The sequence below is a fragment of the Gallinula chloropus genome (assembly GCF_964237585.1).
Source record: "Gallinula chloropus genome assembly, chromosome: 23".
NCBI classification, from domain to species: Eukaryota; Metazoa; Chordata; class Aves; order Gruiformes; family Rallidae; genus Gallinula; species Gallinula chloropus.
Window position 1 is genome coordinate 6,295,275 of NC_140108.1, and position 21,204 is coordinate 6,316,478.

At 43.1% G+C, this 21,204-nt stretch overlaps 1 protein-coding gene across 1 annotated transcript in view; it reads left to right on the forward strand.

Annotated features, from left to right (window-relative positions):
• Positions 1-21,204, forward strand: part of CTNNBIP1 (catenin beta interacting protein 1) — a 30,441-nt gene that overhangs the window by 1,638 nt on the left and 7,599 nt on the right. Inside the window, exons 2-5 of the mRNA XM_084274672.1 lie at positions 2,310-2,433; positions 13,650-13,741; positions 16,605-16,726; positions 17,976-18,066. Coding sequence (XP_084130798.1) covers positions 16,631-16,726; positions 17,976-18,066 — 187 coding nt within the window. The 5' untranslated portion in view covers positions 2,310-2,433; positions 13,650-13,741; positions 16,605-16,630. The remainder of the gene's footprint in view (positions 1-2,309; positions 2,434-13,649; positions 13,742-16,604; positions 16,727-17,975; positions 18,067-21,204) is intronic.

A 21,204-nucleotide genomic window follows, 5' to 3' on the forward strand; every position in this document is an offset into this window, starting at 1 on the left:
ATCTCGGCTGCGACTGGCAGCAGCGTCCGTGTGATTTGGAAATGCTGCTAAACGGATTTGCACGCTCTCTTGGTTGACGTGGTGCATCGTAACGGTGCAAACCTCTGAGGGAGCACGTGGGATGGAATGAATTGGAGAGCAGAAGCCGTTTTGGACTGATAACCGGTTGGCTGTGGCTTTGTGATCTCCCCAGTCCTGCTTTGAAGCTGTAGTTCTCTTCTTTTTTTTTTTTTTGTTTTAGCTCATTTTAAGTGTTGCAACAAGTTATGAGAAGTTTGATAGGGCATAAAAGCACTGCTGGTATTCTTTCTGACAACCAGGTGGGAAGATACTGAAATCTTCCCCAGGAAAATCATCCCATGGCCTGATGGGAGTCATTGTAATGCCTGCGTAACGTGTACGTAACACGTATACATCCCTGCCAGATAAACCACAGTGTCATTTGCCTAAATGCCTGCCTGCGGTTGTGTTCAGGAGCTGTGGGTGCTGCACAGGGAAGGGTGTGGAGAAGGAGGGCTCTTTGCTCCCAACTCAAATTGAAGCTGCTGTCTGCTGCCTTAACCAGAGTCAGTTAATACCCATTTCTCTGGATGCAGAGCATCCTGATGTTAAATATTAGGGCTGCATGGAAAACAAGTTCTGAATCCTGATTTTATGGGAAATCTGGAGTTGCGTCAGCATCAGCTCCCATCCATGCTTTGCTGCTTCCCTCCTTCCTCCCAGGGTTTGAGAGTACTGTAACTTTGCTAGAGGAGAGAGGGGTCTCCAGACCAATTTGTGCTGGTTTCTGAACAAAACCAACAGAACCGAACCCTGAATTTTGTAATTGAAGCAATGACTGTGACATACATTAATTGCCAAGAACCAAAACCTGCCCTGCCATTGCATACAGGCAAACAGCAAATGAAACTAATGGTGAAGGTTGATGTTTTGCCTTGGAAACACCTTGTGTGGAATTGATCTCTTTGTATTAGTTTAATACCAGGGTTGGTTTTTTTCCTCTCCAGAACGTTTGTCACATGTAACCGACATAAACATTTATGTTTTTTTAGTAAGTATTTAAATTTTAAGTTTGTTGTTGACTACAAAGCATCCCTCCTGAGCATCTGACCTAGTTTTAAGCATCAAAAACGCACCCGAGCGCTGCGCATACAGGGAGGCGACTGGCTCGAAGAAACTTCCAGCACAGGTTGTTTATCCCCCCCAAAAAAGGACGACTGGGTATCTTCAGGAGTACTGCTATACATGCAGGTGCAAAACCATGTGGCCTTTCATTGCAGGCTACCATCAGAGTGGATTTCCTGCCGAAACACAGCAAGGACAGCAGCAGCTGTTGGAGCTGCGCCGCACCGTTGGGTGCAAGGTGCAAAACACAACCCAATGCTAATGGGTTTTAGTTGGAAAAAATTGTAATCCTGATAAATACACCGACTGTTTTGTGTTCTGGGAGTTGGCATTCGTGTGCTCTGGCTGAAGGTGGTTATAATTCAGTTTGCAGAGTGAAAGGGAACGACTCCTTTTTGCTGTGCTTCCAAATACGTTAATAGTCGTCATGGGAGAGCACGTCGATCGTGCTCTTTATTTAAGCTATCAGTGTGGTACTTCTGGAATGCTGTGGTGAGATATTCAGGCAAAAATAAACCCTCATTTGTAATGAGAAAGATGCCAAAAATCACAGTGTTGAATAGTTTTAATGAAACCCTCTTTAAAAAGCGCTTAGTCCTGGGTGGTTTTCCAACAGACTAGCTTAAATCGATCTGATCTTGGGAGATTCTCTCTGAAAGTGTGTGTGTGTGGGTTTTTTTGTCTTTTGTGAAAAGCATATCAGCAGACAGCATACATAATTCATATTCATAATGTCTTAAAAAATGTCTTTTAAAGTGACTCTCTGCATCACAGATGTTACAGAGTGATTTTTGTTGTTGTTGTTGTCAGTTTTGGGAGTTCTGATTCGCTTGAAACATAACAGCATCTGCTAATTTAATTCCAGGGAGGCTGTTGCACGTACACGAGCGTGTGCCTAGTCCCAGGAGTTGTTTGTGTGTTGCTGCTGGTGCACACCAAAGATGCACATCACTGGAATGAAACCATTTTGTCACCTACTCCCCATCCTAAGGAAGTCTTGGTAGTCTTGTGGTTTTGCTTCCAAGTATGTGGGGGGAAAACAGACATGGAAATAGGTGTGAAACATGCTAAAAACTGTTTGCCAACAAACTTAATTAAGCAAAACTGAATTCTTTGTTCGCTGTTGTTGATGCTGCTGTTTCTCTGAGCGTGGATGAGACTCATGGTTCCTTTTTCCCTTCAAGGAGTGAGCCGTGGCCTGTCCCTGAGCTCCCATCGGCGTGAGAAGGCAGACAGACCAGAATGAGCCAAACCACAGCGTGCTACTAGGTGAGAAGAAACCAAAGATCAGGAAAACACCCAACAAACGTGAGTTGATAGGGAAGTAAGGAGAACGCTCTTCCAACTCTGGGATTGATTTTCAGGGGAATCATTATGTAACAAGGCTCAAAGAAGTGAGGAAAGTTACTGTCTCAGCTCTACTCACTGCTGGTGAATTCACAGGACGTGGCAGCGCTTACAGATGGTTTAAGTGTCTGAGCTGAGGAAGCATAATGGTGCTTTTCAATAAGTATTCTCAAGGTTTTCCAGAATATCAAACCTGCCAAGTTTGGTTTTCTTCTTTTAAAAGTCATACATATCAGCAATGATATTTTAAACCCCAAGCAACGTAAGTCACAGCCTAAAAAAATCTCATCTGGAAATAAACTGCTGTGAAAAATCCCCTAAAAATTTCAACTTCTTGCATTCCTGGAGTTGCTCAAATTAGGTACCGATTGAGGGGCAGAAATGGAGGCAGTAGATGGGTACAACCATCCCACTTTGCCTCAGGATGTTGTGTTTTATTTCCTGCAGGTGCATAGACTGAGTCTTTAGTTCATTTTCCAGAAAGTCCCATTTTCTCTGTGTTACAACAGGAACTAACAAATACAGAAGCAACTTAAGTAACCAACTCTGTTTATGGCCGTGACGAAGCTCTGAAACTTTCTGACTCAGTTGATCCTCCTATAAAATTAGTTGACTGCTTCACAAGAATGTAAAGGTGTTTAATTAAGGTGTAATTGTTTTTGCCTCTGAACTCACCCAGCTCCTGATTCAGTGCACATTGAAGCCAGTGAGGAGCTTTTAATTAATTTCATTGAGCTTTTAAATAAATGTACATGTATGCACGGCGCCTCTACACTGAAAAGAAATGTGACCTGAATTTTTACAGCAGGGTTTCTGGAAAGGAGCAGTGTAAACACTGAAACAGCTTAAGGTAACTGCTAATGGAAGGTTTTTTCACAGAATCACAAGGTTGGAAAAGACCTTTAAGATTATCAAGTCCAACCGTTCCAGTCCTGTGCTAAACCATTTTGTAGTGAGAAGATGAGACTAGTGGCACCATGGTGATACCTGGTTCCTCATGCCATAATAAGATGATTTTATTAGAGTTTCCTGACTTCTGATCAAATGTTTATGCAAAAAATGAATGGCAATAACACCCTTAAAATACAATTTAAAACTTGATGCCAAATTGAGAAAAAACAGGAGCATTCACATCTGCTGAGCTGCTTGCTTTCAGGAATGCCCATAGATGCCAAATGATATTCACTGGTTTATGTGGGATTCATGAAAGGTTTTGCTTAACCTCAGAGGTGAGAAATATCAGGTTGATTTGTTTTCTTTTAAACAGAGCTTTTATCACTGAAAATTTGATCAGTGGCTATGGTGGGCTCAGCAAAATAAACCTTTCACAATTCACATGAAACCATTTGCAACAGCTGCCCTAGTGTTTCCCTGCCTTGATTTTCCCTTTGCTAGCTATTACAAGATAAGTTTTAAACCTTAAATAAAATTTTGCCTGTGTAATAGGGTGTGTGAGGAAATAGGTTTTGGGCACCTGTTTTTCATATCCATGTCATTTTTCTTCTCTTGGTAACTGTGATTTTTGACATAACTATGCTATGCTGTATATAATAAAGGAGCTATAAGCTCCTTTATTGAGTAATTATTGTGAAGATACACTGTAATTGTGCTATGGTTTGGGAAGTGCAGGAATCTCTGCCACTTCAGTCATTCTCTTGCCCCATTGTGCCTTAAATCAGTGGTTGCTGGTGTACAATCCTGCTCCCAGGAGCTTTCTGAAGTGCTCTGGGATCTTACAGCAGTTTTAACTTGTCCTGGGTGTTGTTGATAACGGTCTCTGGGCTAACACCTTCTGTTAGTATCAATATCTATTGGAATTTGATCAATCAAAAGAGATACTGCTGCATCTGCACATGGCTCCTGTTCTTAGGGGACTGATTGCTGCTTGTCTTGTAAGTGCATTGAATTTTGTGTATGTTGGAGACCTCAAAACAATTAGTGTGAGGTGTTTGACTTCATTAGTGTGAATAAATCAGGCTTGCCATGCAGTTCCACGTGGAACTTTCTGTACAGCTAAGCTTGGCTGCCTTTAACATACTTGAGTTCCTGGTTTTGCCTGTGATTCTTTTGGTTTTTGGTGTGCTTGGAAAATTAATCAGTCCTGGCACTGACTGGGACTGAAAACCCCTTGGAATCAGTACTGTATTTCTCTCCAGTCCACGTTAGAGTCTGTGTGGTGGTGCTGAAGGGAGGTTGCTGCTCTCAAACTCATGCCCTCCTTCACACAGGCTTGTTTCACAGTTCAAGGCCGATATAATTAAGGTAACATTCAGAATTGTGGCTAGGGAGGAAGGAAATTGCATCCCTTTTCCTGAGAAATAGGAAGCCTCTTGAAGGCAAGATTTCCTTCCTTGTGATCCCACTCGATCAAAAACTACAGAAAGCCAAATATCTGTGGTCAGGTCGGTGTGGAATTAGGAATTCGTTGTAAACACGTGAAAGTCAAAAGTCCTCTCTTTGACAGGGACTTCTTTCCTTCCTCCTCTCTTCATCAGGTATCTGTGCAGTGTGGTCTTGTTTGGTGACCTAAAGAAGGTAATGAAAATCCTTCTCCCTTGCTCTGTATTTTTAATAAGCCCTTTAATAAGTTCTTGAGGAGTATTGACTGATGAAGGATCTTGAGGCAGGGGTCTCTTGCCCATACTACCTGATAATATTAACCATGCAAACAGGTCACTGAGGAGGCAAAGCTTTTCTGTGCTGGGCAGTGCAAAAGAAGATGATCAAGGAATATATTCCTACTAGCCATTACTTCCTAGTTCAGCTTGCAGCAAGAGCTGTTATTAAAACACCTCTTTAAATGCTTTCAAAAACTGAACCATATGTTGGTTCAAAGCTGAAAAAACTTCCTTGGTTGCACAGAGCATCCGTGGGGAAAGCAGCACAGAGGATTTTCCTTTATTTTTTCAACTTCTTTCTCTAAAGAGGCAAGTAGGTGTCATAAAGACTATGTTTATCACTACTTTACAACAAAGTTTATTGATGTATGAGTCCAGAACAATATTTCATGTTGTTGTCCAATGGTTAGGCAATTCTGGTAGTCAGCAACCACTAATCTCAGAGTCTCTGGTCCTAACAATGTACTTTGATACAGCATTGCAACACATTAAAATGCTAACTAGTCACCAACCTAATAACAGCTCATGTTTTAATTGCTTTAAAAAAAACCCCAACCCTCTAGTTACCCATCATCTCTCTGCTGTAAAAGATCTGTAGGCATTTTTAGTGTAAAACGTATGTGATCTGGCATTAACAACGTTCAGAAGTCACTATAAATTACAGGGCAGCACAGGTCACGTTTTAAATTGAAATCTATCTGTAATTCACCAAGCATCTGCATCTAGAGAAGAGAAGGCTGTGGGGGGACCTCATTGCAGCCTTCCAGTCCCTGAAGGGAGCAGAGGAACAGGAGGGGAATCAGCTTGTTAAAGGGCAGAGACTGGCAGGACAAGGGGGATGGAGTGAAGCTGAAGGAGGGAAGGGTGAGATGAGATATTAGGGAGAAGTTTTTTACCGAGAGAGTGGTGAGGGGCTGGAACAGGCTGCCCAGAGAGGGGGTGGATGCCCCATCCCTGGGGGTGTTCAAGGCCAGGTTGGATGGGGCCCTGGGCAACCTTGTGCAGCTCCAGGCATGGAGGTTGGTGGCCCTGCCTGTGGCAGGGGGTTGGAGCTCTGTGATCCTTGGGGTCCCTTCCAACCCAGACCAGTCTGTGATTCTCCAGTTAACTAATTCTTTATCACTGCTCGTGCTTGGTGAGCATAGGGTGTCTGTCCTGTGCATTAAGTTACCTTTTAGTTGTTCAGTTTTGAAGATACACGTGGCTGTCTTCAGTAAAACCCAGATTTAACGCTGATGATCTACAGAACTCCAGAGGACTGTGAGTCCAGCATTTCCACTTCTGCTGAGCTTCCTTCCAAACGTGACTTTGGTCATAAAGCTGATTGACATTACAAGAAAATGAAGTGACCACAATTAATGGTCTGGATCTTCCTTGTGTGTGTTTGTGTGTTGGCCTTGGTTCAGTTTCTGCGATGATCATAGAACAGACGTGCTGCAGGAGGCTGTCATTGGTGTCAGTTAATTAATAGGCCAAAAATATACTTCAGGGGTGGAGGTGGTGCATGGGTCGGTGTTTGTGCAATGTGTAGCACGCCTACTGTGTAAAACAGGATAGAGCTATTGATTGCTATAAGCTGATGGTAAAATTCTCACCTATTATTGGTGGACCATGTTTCTTTCACTGGTTCATGATTCAAACTAAAATCAAGGTATGAAAACAAAGTAAATTTTTTTTTTTAAGAGATGGCATCTCAGGTTTGTTGTGTCTGTGTGCTGGAAACTTCCTTTCCTCTTTCTGAAAAAATAGGAATATTTACAAAGAATCATAGAATCACCGACTGGGCTGGGCTGGAAGGGACCCCAAGGATCAGAGAGCTCCAACCCCCTGCCACAGGCAGGGACACCAACCTCCAGGCCTGGAGCTACACAAGGTTGCCCAGGGCCCCATCCAACCTGGCCTTGAACAGCCCCAGGGACGGGGCACCCACCCCCTCTCTGGGCAGCCTGTTCTGGCTTCTCACCACCCTCTCTGGAAAGAACTTCCCCCTAATATCTCATCTCACCCTTCCCTCCTTCGGCTTCACTCCATCCCCCTTGTCCTGCCAATCTCTGCCCTTTAACAAGCTGATTCCCCTCCTGTTCCTCTGCTCCCTTCAGGGACTGGAAGGCTGCAATGAGGTCCCCCCACAGCCTTCTCCAGGCTGACCCAGCCCAGCTCCCTCAGCCTCTCTCCGTAGGGGAGCTGCTCCAGCCCTCTGAGCATCTCCGTGGCTCCTCTGACCCCTCTCCAAAACCCCACATCTTCCCTGTACTGAGATCCCAGCTCTGGACACAGGACTCCAGCTGGGACCTCCCAAGGGCAGAGCAGAGAGGGACAATCCCCTCCCTGTCCCTGCTGCCACCCCTCTGCTGATGAAGCCCAGGATCCCAGCACCCTTCCGAGCTGCAAGAACTGGCTCATGTTAAGCTTCTTGTCCACTATGACACCCAGGACCTTCTCAGTAGGGCTGCTCTCCAGGAGATCTTCTCTCAGTCTGTATCTATGTCTGGGATCCTTCCAGCCCAAGTGCTACCCCTTGGAGGAGACCCATGGCAAGCACTGCCGTGCGGTTTTGTGTTGACAGTGGATGCGTAACACACTTTTTACAGCACTAATTCTTTTGTGTGGGATACCTGGTAGTTAAAATCATCAGCTATCTATCATTACTGCCCAATTTCCTGTCTAGATGATCTGTAACCTTGTTATAAATAAGGGAAGAGGTGCAGGAGCCTCTGTGAAAGACGCTAAGGATCAGGACAAGAGCAGCGCTCCTCAATCCAGCTGTTGGAAGACCATCTTGATCCGGTTAGCATCATTCCTTTGCCTGGGGTAGAATTTGTGTATAAACCTCTGTAGGTAAATGGTGTCACTTTTACAGGTTTCTTGACAAATTCATCTTTGAAGCATGAATACCTTTGTGAAAAGAAAGGCTTTTTTTAAGGTTTTGTTGCTGTTAGTACCTTTCATTTCAGAGGCATCAAGTTGAGTGGCATGAACTACCTAAAAACCTCTTTTTAACTGTGTGAGGCACAAAATCTCCTCTTTGAGGATTGCTGTGGTACCACAAAAAAAACAAACTGGGTTTTTGTGCTCCTGAAGGTCAGAGGTGAGGATTAATTTCCTAAAAGTGGTGATTAGAATGGTCAGATTAGTTTATTTTTGTTTACAGTTATCTTAAGCACTGATTTAAGAAGTGATTTAGTATATTGGGAAACTTCTTGGAATGCATTTCATTACTACTTTTGAGGGCTTTTTTTGAAGCTCTGGAAAGCGATGCAGCATTGGGGAAAACCAAAACCTGCTTGTTCTTACAGATATATATATTTTTTTTCATGTGTCAGTGGCAGTTTTTAGGGCTGATTCTTGTCCCTCTTGAAGAGGGAGGACATCTCTTTGGTTAAAAATCTAAATCTAACGTTTAAGAGATGTGAATCTACCACTGGAGTTCCAGCTGTACATGGACTGAAGTCTGACCCTGAGGTTCAGATTCTGAAGTCAGCTAAAACAGGATCCTGAACATGGAAAATGGAGACAAAACCCTCATGTATTTAATATTTTGACTCTTGCTGTTCACCTATAAATAGGGAGCTGTTAGGAATTCTCATTGTCATCTCCCTTTGGAGATGGGGATTAATCCCATTTCCAGCTGCCTGTGGCTGAAGGTCGGGAGTCAAGGCTGAATTAGAGGAAAATTTGTATTGGGAATTTGCACACTCTGGTTCCTGACTCCAGGTTTTCGGGCTCCAGCTTGGAAGGTTTTTAGGGCTCTAGCTGTTCCCTTTAAAAACACCGTTTGAAAATTAACAAGGCTGGAAGGGGCAGCATCCCCTTGCACTTAAAGGTTCCCAGTATGACCGTGTTTTAACCACTCAGTAGTGGAACTGTGGAGGCTAATAGCTTAACCTTGGATAATGATACCATAGAGGTAAAGGGACCTCTTCATGCTGGCTCTTCACTCAATTTGTGTAGCGCAAAGGAAACCTGCAGCGGTTGGTTTTATTCACCGTAACTCCTTATCTGAGCTTTTATAATCCTATCCCATTAATTGAGGGGTTTTAGCTGCCTTGAACAGAACCAGCCAGATTCAAGGAAAAATATAAATTGTGGCTGAACTAGCTCCTGTTGGATTTCTTCTGGCTGTAAGTGGGAATGGTACAAGATATTAGGGGGAGTCAGCTGTGACTTACATTTTAAAGAGCTTGCCAGATGGTCGCTGTAAGTACCCTAAATTATTAAGACTGGATATGTAAAATATTACTCACATTTACTGACAGCTTACTGCCTTTTTCTTCTTCTCCCCTTTTTCTTCTTTTTCTCCCCTTTTTCTTCTTCTCCCCTCCTTTTCTTCTTCTTCTTCTCCCCTTTTCAGGGTGTTCAGATTCCTCAGTTTCTCTTTGTATTTTGCTGTAGCAGGAAAATGTGGATGGTTAAGAATTTCAGTGTTAACAGAGGGAATGTGTAACCTGGAGGAACAAAAGCTTGTGTTTCTTCCTTATTACATTAAATAAGCATGCCTTGAAGATTAAATGGGATGCTTAAGTAGTTTGCCATACATAAAACATACCGTTTTTTAGTGTGGGGTTCTTTCCTTTTTCTGATGGGACATGAATTTTTTTCATGAATTTTTTTTGTTTAAACAGGGATGATGGGAGTGAAGTCATCCAGAGTTCTTTATCATGAGCCCAGCTGTGACATTGTCCAGCAGAGAAGCCCTTCCAGGTTTTGAATTTGTAGAAGTATAGTCGGAAGTGAGGGAAATATAGTTCCGAGTCTGTAATTGTCAGTTGCTGCCTGTCGGGATCCTCTGCTGAAAGTGTTGAGGGAAAGCAGTTGTTACTGGTGAGTTTGAGCTTCCTCAGGAGCTGTCTGTGACATAGACTAGTTAAACTTAGTTTAAGTACAGATTTCTTCTGTCTGCAGTTTTTTAAAGTGAAAACATGGTGGCTGATGTTCTACATCTAGTTAGGGGGGAAGAAAAGAGGAGGGGGTGTAACTGCAAAGGCAGTATTCTTCATTACACACTGCCATTGTGTCCAAGGTCAGTAATTGAAGAGAAAGCCAGTGTGGTCTTTGAGTTTGGTTTAGGGAAGGTTTATATTTAATTTTCACTATAACCTTTTCAGGACAAGCAGAGAGGTAGGGGAGCACCTCTTGATGCAAATGGGAAAGTTAAAAATACTTAATCCCCTTTCACTTCAGTAACATAGTTGTAAAATCAACCGACTGTGTAGATGTATTTACATCTTCTGCTTCCAAACCCCTGCCAGGTGTACTCTGATCTCCAAGCAAGTGTCACCTCAGTCTGTCCCTGCTTGTGCTCAAGGAACATTTATGCTTTCTTTTCCTTCACCGGGTTGCACTTACTCTTCCCTCAGCCCAAGAGATTGGCTTTGGGAGGCAGACAAGCGGGGTTCAGACCAGGGATGTCAGGCGTGCTTGACCCTGCCCTGTCCACATGTTGGGCCTTGCACAGCAGAAGACATTCCTGCGATCCTCACCCAGCCCTTCTGCAGCAGCAGGGGAATGAAAGCACTGAGCAACAGGCTGGCTTTTCACTGACCAGCCTCTGCTACCGCTTGGGAAGAGGAGGGAATGTTTTTAAACCCACATTCATTGCCTTGGCAAGGTTTGGGCTGCGATATATAGATTGTTCTCATTTATTATTCTGCGTTGTGAATCTTATTAAAAATAAATGAGAACTAAATTTCATTCTCTGTGCTTGCCAAACAGGGGAGAAAATAGGTGACCCAGTTACGTCCCTTTGCGCTGTATCGGATGCAACAGGACAAACTTGTAGGATTTGGTCTTTTAACACAGTTTAGCAAATGAATATAACAATTTCAGATTAAAACTGCAGCTTGTGAGATCCACAGGCCAGACTTTTTGTGAGAAAGGAATCAAATAGTGACACTGGACAGCAGAAGCGTGCTTAGCTGCAAAGTAGGTATGGTTTTGGCAGCACAAACTTTCCTGTTGGCTTTGCCCACCTGCCTCACCCTTACCTGGAGAGACCAGTTCCAGGGGAATAAACAGTGATTCTTCATCAGCCTTTGGACTTCTGCTTGTAATTCAGGATCTGGTTACCAGAAAATCAGCTGGGACCCCAGTAGCTCTTCACTTAGGGCAGTAAGTATCTGTGAACTGGGCTTCTGAACAGCTTTGGCTATTTGTTCTTTTGAACAAACAGCTTTTCAGTAGGGTCCTGTGGTCCAGTACATGGCACTTCTTGTTTTTCTATCTCTCTACCTGGCTTTTCGTGCTGAAAATACAGATTGAAATGTTATCAGGGAGTGTTTGTCTGTACTTAGAACAGTTGTCTTTTCATTTCCATGGCAAAGGACCTTGGGTGATTCTATCCAGCGTGGCTGGGAACATAAACCCGTTGGGGCAAGGTGGGTTTTGATTGTAAGTTTGAGCAGTGGTTTTATGTTCTCATATTCTAGTGACACTTTAAATTGGAAAGTGTTTGGTTACTTCCTTTTTGTCCTCATTCCCATGTGAGTTAGGCTTTGACAGAACCTCATGGCCAGGAATACATCTGAATCTTGCTTTTGATGGTTGAAGTGTTGGCTGGTGTGAACCTCCTTCACGAAGGGTGAAGAATTACCTGCCCTGAGAAATGCTTCAGGGATGGATCATTGTGTAGTGCACAGATCTTCTGGGACCCTTAAGACTGTGAGCAGAACTTGTGATAGCAGTGATTCAGCTGTTCCTCAGCTGTCTTGCTAAACTGTTTCTCATATTTTGCACTTCTTCCCTCCCACCCCCAAAATACACAGTTGTGAAATATTTTTAGATCGTATTTCTTAGGGTTCGTTAGAGATGAATGTGGAAATGTTGATGTGTGGTTGGAGCTGTCAGAATAGATAGGAACAAGTTGGTGAGAGAACCTTTGTGTGACTTTGGACTGGTCACCTGCCTTTTGAATCTTCTCATGCTTTTAGGGATAAAGTAAGGAAACCATCAGCGATACAACCCTTCCAACCGGTCATGGAAACAGCCTGTCCATGGAGGCTGTTTTCCTCAGCTGAATTCCTCTGAATTTAATAACATTAGCAAAACATTTGATCTTTCTGTTTCCACTTGTGTTATGGTGCTACACACAATGATTGTGTGCAATTTGAGGTGTGTGTGGGGAATTTCAGTGGCAGCTATAAATACGCTGATGATGCCGTCAGTGGGACAGAAGAGCATCTCAGAAGTGGTTGCTTCCCATGCTCTAATCCTTTGCTTTAGGAAGGAGCTGGCCCAGTTGGGTGGTAGTGGTGGGGTGTCTTTGAAGTCCATAAAAATGAGAACAGCAATTAGTTACTGCAAATGGTCCTGTTGTCAGTGCTGCAGATAATCTTTCTTGGGACTGCATTGCATATTTAGAGGGTGAGAACAGTGGGAACTAATTAATGAGGTAGGGCTTAAATAATCCTTTCAGAGGAGGCGATTTTCTCTCCTCTGGAGAGGTGAAATGATTCTTTTAAGCCATTGATAAAGCTCAGCTGCTTCCAGCACTTGTAAGAGACGCTGCAGAGAACCTTTGGGTGAAGCTAGAGGGTGTTTTGGATTCAGTGTTTCTCTGATGAACCCGGTGTAGGGAACAGTTGAGTAGCTCTAGCTGCTCCCTGCTAGTAGTGACATCTGCATGGTGAACGGCCCTGAAAAACTTGAGTTAGTCTCCATCTGCCTTCATTTATTGACCACAAGAAGTATATTTGATAAATTTAAGCTTTGTTAACAAATGGTGGAGGTATGTGTATCTTCCCTAATCAGAAACTCTTAACTAAGCAACTTATGCTGTTAATTTCATGATCCTAGCTGCTGTCCTGAGTCGTAGCCACTTGCTCTTTCATTGTATGTTACAGAGGGCTTGAACTGCTGCTTCATTTGTGAGATTGAGTTTCTTGTCTTAGAGACCAAGGCAATGGACAGGAAGAGTTACACGTTCCTACCACGTCCTCATACCCAGCGTCTGTTGTAAAACACGGGCAGCAATATGTCTCTCAGCTGCTGGTGACTGAACCAGTGAGGTTGGTCTGAAAAAATCCTGCACAAAGGGTTTTCCAGCCTGGCATTCAAGTGCTGGTCTTTGTAATTGCTATATTCAGATAACATATGCATAGCTGAAAACAATAATTTTGGTTAAAATCGGCATATTTAACATTTCTCCTCAGTTTTCCTCAAATCTTTGGTAAACTGTGCTACTTTTTTTCTTTCTCTTTTTTTTTTCCCCTAGAAAATGACATGTCATGACATTTATTGTGGTTTTTTTTTTTTTTCAGGGAGTTGGGTTTTATGCTGAAAGCTTCTTAAAGAATGCAAAGCTTGAATGCATTCCATTCTCAAGGGATCAGGAATGTCATTGGTATGGTCAGGGTGTATATCTTCCAGATGAAGAATGGCTTGACCTTTAAAAAACTTACTCTTTAAACATATAAAGGGTCTACAAGCTCCAGATGAGCCTAGGGTTTTATGAATTTTGGCTCAACTGTGCTCTGAAGTAGAGCAAGAAGCATATTGAATGAACGATCTTTCTGTTTTCAGCTCTGTATAGTTCTGTAATGCTTTGCTTGTTTGTTTTCACAGGGCAGGTTCCTTGTACCCTTTTTTCCAGCTACAGTGGTTAATCAGGACCGAACACTTGGGGTTATCTGATCTTCTGTGGTTCTTAGAAGCAGGTACGTTGGCAGGGAAATCTCTGTTGTGTTACTGGTTGGGGATGGAGGGGGGATGACAACTTCTGTGTGCTAGAAAGAATTGTGGAGGAAGGGAAATTGTGCTTAAGCACTGGTTCATTATGTATAGCATATTAACTGTCAAAAGCCAAGTTGATGAGCACCTGAGTAAGGTTCTTCAGTCCTTCACTGGTAAGGATGGACTGTGCTAGGTGCAGATTAACTTCATTAAGGGGTTGTGACAATTTGCTGATGCAGTTTATGCTGGGTAGCTCTGTCATCCTCAACAGTGTCTTAACAAAAGCTTTACATAACAGGAACAGAGATACCTTAAAGGTTTTTATGCTGGACTCCCAGTACTGTCCTCACACTGTTGTCTTTCTACTGCACTGGCTGAGGCTGTGACCTGAAATAGCTGTGAGGTGTACCAAGAGCAAAGAGCTCCTGCTCTGTAATCTTTATTTAACCTCTTTATACTTATATTTTGATGGCTTTTGAGCCATATTGAGTATTCTTCCCACTGTGTTCCTTGCTTTGTGGAGCATTTGCTGAACGGGCAAGCTTTAGTATTTTTATCCTTGGTGCTAAGTCTTCCTTGGCTGAAGTTCACTTGAGAAGAGCCAGGTTTAGACAGGAATTTCCCATCACCCATTTTTAAAGTTTGAAAAGTGAACAAACAGCTAGAAGAATATTATGATGGCAAACAATGAATAATATGCAGTGACCACAGATCTCCTGTAATGTCTGCTGCCTAGAGGAATGCTGAAATGTGGTCTTCCTAGCTGGTGCAGGGGCAGCTGTGCCATTTTCTTGCCGTTTGTGTGTGGTGCCACCTATTGATAGGTATCCCATATAATTTCTCCCATTTTTAAATGACAGCTCCATTACCATGTTTTGGGTTTATTCCTGTTGTGCTTTTTCTTCTCTAAGTTGATTTCTTTGGCCACTAGTGCTGCACATTCTCTCTTCAAGTAACAGCATTAAAAAGAAAATAATAGAGTATGTATTAATATAATCAACTATATTAATACATTAATTATTAAAATGGCAATGTATAATTAATGTTAATATAATGTTAACACATACTCTATTAATTAATATTAATACCATCCTAATACATACTCTATTATTTTCTTTTTGTGAGCCAGTCACAACCTTTCAGACTTACTTGGTATCTTGATAAATGTTTCATCAGCCTCTGGATATGCACAAGTTGATGTCTCTTGCTCACTGTCTTGTTCCTTATCTTACTATCAGTACCACTTGTTAACACAGAGTAAATTGCCCAGTGCAATATATGCCTTTAGTAACATCATCTGTTCTACTTCTTGGAGTTGACACTACACAAAAAGCCAGGATCATTCTATTCCCCCTTTGGTTTGCTGTTTATAGGAAAAATAGATATGACTGCCTTGCACATTTACAGGCTGCAAGTTTCCAAGCAGAACCATCTGTAGTGAACCAGCACGATGCAAATCTTCCCACTGGGAAGTTAGACAAGTAGGACTGGGTGATAGAGCCTTCCCCTCTTCATACTCCTGTTCTCTACGTGCAAAGTAATGTGGGTGGTAATGCCCATCCCAGCAGCTGCTACTTAAGTTTGCATTACTTCTGACTCACTGAGGAGGGGCCTATGTGTAATTTTAAACTGTTTCCACGCCCAGATTACTTTCCCTTAAAAGTCATAATGAAAATGAAGTGAAGGGAGGGATTGGTAAGGACGGGAGGAAAACATTACATGGAAAACGGTGTTTGAACCTGCTGTGATGGACATCTTCCCTGAGCCTCTGTGTAGTGATTCCCTTGGTTACTGAGGCTCAGGAAAGCCTATTTATAGCTTCATGCAGTTCTGTGAAGGAAAACTGACTGTGGAACTGTTCTGGAGCCACTTCTCCAGGCTCTGCACCACGCAAGTGCTTGTCTTAAACCCATCACCGGTTCTTCAGCGGGGTCACTGGTCTCCAGCACACAGGTCTTCCAGACATTCAGTTTGCTTCCACTGCTGTACTTGAAGCACCACTGTTTTCTAAATTAGAAGGTTTTGCTGCTGTTGACTTAATAAAGATAGTTTTTAAGGATGGCTGAAGAGTATACCTGAACAATTTTTTTTGTCTTGATAGAGTGGAATTTAAATAATTAGCAGATACTCACACCACAAAGAGTAAACGTGCTCTGCACTGCAGAATCCAGGTAGCATAGTCTGTTTATTCCAGAAGGTAATTATTTTTTATTAAAATAGAAACCCAAAACTTCAGCTTTTAAATGATATGATAAAGGACGACAGACTCTGGTCCTCTCCTGCTCCTTTTAGCTCTTCTTTCTCTCCAAAATGATTTGATAAATTTTTTTAACTGTTACAAAAGTGCTCTGACCTTTTATGTGACATACAAAGGAGAAAAGAAAAAATAGAAGGAGGAGAAAGGTGAGTTTAGATTTCATCCAGCTTTTGTTTAGCCCTTGCAGGCTTGCTGGCTGTGTGTTCTGCATCTTGTTTCCATACTGACTGTGCTTATTTATGGGGGAAAAACCAAGAGCACTGACTCTTCTGTCAGGGGGATTCTTTCATCTAGTTGTTAGAATTCTCTTTTTCTGGCCGTGCAGTAATGTAATGGCAGATAATGAGCTGGTTGGGATGTGAACACCAGCCTCTGTGAGTGTGTTTGAGTTGCAAATGCAAGACCCTGCTTAGCTGTCCAAATGTTCAAGGCTTTCACTGATGAAGCATGTGATTCCTTGTTCTCCCAGGCTCTTAAGGGTCTGCACACCGGTGAAAAATTAGATAGACTGGAAATTGAACTTCTCCTATTATCCCTTTTATACCCAGTTACCTATTTTAGTTGGTGTTTTTCTGATCTTGTATCTTCAGGAAATCCAGGAGCTGGCAGGAGGGGAATGAACCGTGAGGGCGTCCCCGGAAAGAGTCCGGAGGAGATGTATATTCAGCAGAAAGTGAGAGTCCTGCTCATGCTGAGGAAGATGGGATCAAATGTAAGATGTGGTGTCAGAGCCCATGTTTTGTGGCTTTCCAGACCATTTTGTGGTAACTGGGAGAGTGCTTACTGAGATGGGCGGGTGACAGTCCAGTTTTATTGCTGAATTGCTTTAGCCATCATTGATTTCACCATTATCTGCAGTTAAACACACTTAAATGTTATGAGGCTTGTGATGCCTGGAACTAAATCTGAGCAGCTGATCGTTTCCCTGTATACAATGAAGTCTTTCACTGTCAGAAAGCTGACAAAATAAAGCAACTCTTCTTAAGGTGACATTGAACTTCTCCATGAATGTGTGATGTATCAGTCTGCTGCTGTGTCCTTGCTGATGGTACAGTTTGCAGAAGGAACAGCTGACAGAACTGCTGGAAGAGTAGAATCAAAGCAACTGTTATGTTTCTTACTGGGAAGTGAGAGTTAATATCTGCAGATGGGGTTTAATAAAAACAAGTGTAGAGTGTTGTACCTGGGAAGGAATAACTGCTTGTATTGGTACAGGCTGGGGGTGAGCTGTTGGAGAGGAGCTCTGAGAAGGACCTGAGGGTCCTGGTGGGTGACAGGGTGGGCATGAGCCAGCAGTGTGTTCTGAGAGCCAAGAAGGCCAGTGGGATCCTGGGATGCATCAAAAGGAGCGTGGCCAGCAGGTCACAGGAGGGGATCTGCCCCCTCTGCTCTGCCCTGGTCAGGCCCCACCTGGAGTATTGTGTCCAGTTCTGGGCTCCCTGGTATAAAAAAGACAGGGATCTCCTGGAGAGAGTCCAGTGGAGGGACACAGAGATGGTGTCCTGGTGTTTCCTGTGAGGAAAGGCTGAGTGAGCTGGGACTGTTCAGCCTGGAGAAAAGGAGACTGAGAGGGGATCTGATCAATGGGTATCAATAGCTGAAGGGTGGGACATGGGGAAATGGGCAGCCTCTTCTCAGTGTCTGTGGGGACAGGACAAGGGGCGATGGGCTCAAGTTGGAGCACAGGGAGTTCCACACCAACATGGGGAAGAACTTCTCCCCAGTGAGGGTGAGGGAGCCCTGGGACAGGCTGCCCAGGGGGTGTGGAGTCTCCTTCTCTGGAGAGATTCCAGCCCTGTCTGGACACCGACCTGTGTGCCCTGTCCTAGGGAGCTGCTTTGGCAGGGGGGTTGGACCTGATGGTCCCTGGAGGTCTCTTCCAACCCCTGTGATTCTGTGACGCTGTGATTCAGTCTTTCTTCAGTTCCCTGTTCACTCACTGCCTCTCTCTGTGCTTCCAGCTGACTGCTAGTGAAGAGGAGTTCTTGCGCACGTATGCAGGGGTAGTGAACAGCCAACTTAGCCAGCTTCCTCAACACTCAATTGATCAGGGTGAGTACTGGATTTGTTTGTATTGTGTGTATTTACTCTGTGAGCACAGCCTCAGAAAATACCAGGTTTTGTAATATACTCCCTGCTTAAACCCATCCTGCAAGCTGGGATACACAAGTCATTCCCCTCTATGGGAGAACTAGGGCGTGCTGTTCAGCAGGTAATTTTATTTTAACAGGTAAAATTAGTCTTTGGCTATACCTAAGATTTCTTAGGATGCAAACCACTGAAGGAATTTGTTTCCCATTGCATTTCTTTAATTTGCACACTATAATTAATTCCTGGACAGGCATTGTAGACATGTTACAGGTTTACAAATCTGCTTCGGTCTATGTAGATTCCTGTTAGGGGAATGAAGCATGTGCTGCTTTGTGAATTCTTTGCAAAAGTCTTAGTAAACAACTGCCTGGTGCTACTCTGAATCTACTCATCCCTTCTGAACCTGTTTCTTTCTGCTTTTTTTCCCCACTCCCCTTCATAGGCCTCATGCCAGATCACATTCATAACATAGAATTTGGTATTGAAGGAAGACTATGCCAGAATGAACTGAGTTGATAGAAGTTTAATATAGATCTAAGACATTTAGAAAGCCATTAGAAACACAACCTGCACAAACTTGCTCTTCTGTTTTAAGGCTGTGCGTTCATTCCTCACATAGCTGGGGATTGACAGATATAGATACATCTATATATTTTTGGCTGAGAATTCTTAAACTTTTCTGCCAGTCTGAAGTGAAATTTGCCAGTTGCTCATCAAAACTGGAGGTAGACATACTCACTCCAGAGAGAATTAGTTGCAGTTGGCCTTTTTCAGTGTTATCTCTGAAGTAATTACATTTCTCACAGTGAAAATATATGCTGGGTTACCTGCTCTTTGGCAGAGAAGAGACAATAAGGACAGAAGCCCAGCCAGGGGACGTGGGTGCTTTGCAGAGCTATGCTTCTGCACGGCTTGATCTCACTTTCTCTAAACTGCCTGGTTTTATTAGCCATAAAATTATCTTTTCTCACTTTGCAGAGGGCTTTGAAGACTCAAAAAGCTGAATTTTGACTTAACTTTTAAATGTATTTGAAAGAGAGACCAGCAGTTGCTCAGTCTCCTTCTAGACTTGCTCATCATGCAGTATGGGAAGCGTATGAGCTTTGTATATTGCTCACAGAGTTGTCTTTGTCCCACATTTGAGCAGATATTAACTGATTTCTCTGTCCTTTTTCTCTTAAAGTCCTTGAAAGCTCTTAAAACTTTGTCCTTAGGGGAGTGAAGGCTGCCCTGTTGATGCTTGCTTTGATCTAATCTAAGACACTGCTGTCTTTCCTGGGAGTTTTGACCCCACAATCTACCTTTGATCCTCCCAGATGATATTTAAGCTGGTGATCTGACCATGGTGATTTTTCTTGGTAGGGAAAAAGAAGAAAAACAGAAAATAGTTAAATATTTAGAGAAGCAGGTAAGGATGTTGGTCCTTCTCACGTTCAGATTACCTCTCCGAATTAAGTAGCGAATAGCATGAAGAACAGATGAAAATGAGGAAACCTAGCTGCATATTTTTCTCCTTGGGAGAAAGATGAAGCTGTAGTGTGCTGTCTAGACATAAGCAACGATAATTTATTGCTTAGGACTTTGATTTCTTTAGAAATCTCTCCAGATTTCCAACAGCCAGCTATAACATTGCTTTTAGGTGTGGCAGCTCGTGCAGCAGTGATCATTGCTGTCTGTCTGGACCTTCTCTAGACTCTGGTGTTGGTGAAATGGGAAGGGTTTGACTATGAAAGCGTTGTGATACAGAGCATGGAGCATGTAGGTGTCCACTCTGCCATCCCAAGGGAGAGTCCATCCCCTCTAGATGTCATGACCTTATGCTGGAACACCCATCGCAAGTCTACCCATGGAGGTACTTGAGTGTTTTGTGTTCTTCAAGGTGCCCTGAAGGAATCCTCTTACCTACTTCATCATTGTTTTTGTTGAATCTCCTCTGGAGGATTTCCTTTTTCCTTTGCACAGCTTAACCCACCTTTCACTCCTTGCGTATCTAAGGAGTAACTTACAAACAGTTGGTGTGCTAGTGGATTTCACAAGCTTTTTGTCTAGTATTAGGACAGGTTGCTCACAGCCTGACTGTCCCAGACCCATCTTTAGAGTCGTCTTCCTCCAGCAGCCACACAAAACACAGAAAACTGATTTCATACCCCTGTTTTATTCCAAAAAAGGGAATGACATTCTTCGTCTTAGCACTGTGAAGGTTTGTTACAGACCTGCAAAACTCTGTGTGTCACTTAAAAATGCTGTAGTCTGGTTCCAGAGTTACAAGAAGGGTGTTTTTTCTTCCTTATTTTTTTTCTTTCTTGAGAATAACATGGAAGATGCCTGGTCTAGAATTTTGTATGTGTATCTCAGTCTCTATTACAATTTTTATGCTCTTTTCGTGGTGCATCTGTGGAATACTGTCTTGAAACAGCTGGCTGGTGGCTTCATAGCAATTACCTGAGGTAGGACTGCTGAGCTTACCACTTCATTGTGCTCCCCACTATGGTTTCTGATAAAGATCTGTCAGCTTCTTTGTGGAGTCTGTTTGTTTGACCACAGGGAGTCACTGCAACCTACGTGTCAAAGAGAGATTTGCAGCAGTGTGACAGGGCTTCTGGAGAAGGAAGTTTCCACTCGTCCCTGGTGAATTCAAGTGTTTGTACCATAAACCTTCAGCGAGATGCTATTAATACCAGTATCTCTGACACTTACATTTCCTCTGCGGTACTCTGCTTACTGTCTTAGGGCTCATCAGGAGAAGTCAATTGCTAATTTTGATCCAGAAGACTCTTGGAACACCTTTAAGCTAAGCCTGAGGTCTAGGACTCCCCTTTTATTTTTATAAGAGGAGGAGAAGTTAAACTCTCTATCTTTTTATTTCCCATCTTGCTTTCAAAAGGAATTCATCATTTCATTTGTACAAAATCCCTGTGGCTTAGAATTATTTACACATCTCCTTATTATTATTTGAATTCCAGCTCTATTTGCCCTTTCTTTTCCAGTGTATTCCAGTATCTCTGGAAGCTTTTGGTCCTCGGTTGGCTTTGATTGACCTCTCTAGAGGTGCAGTCTCCCTAACACAGGCTACAGTCCTCTGAGAGCAAGGACCATTGG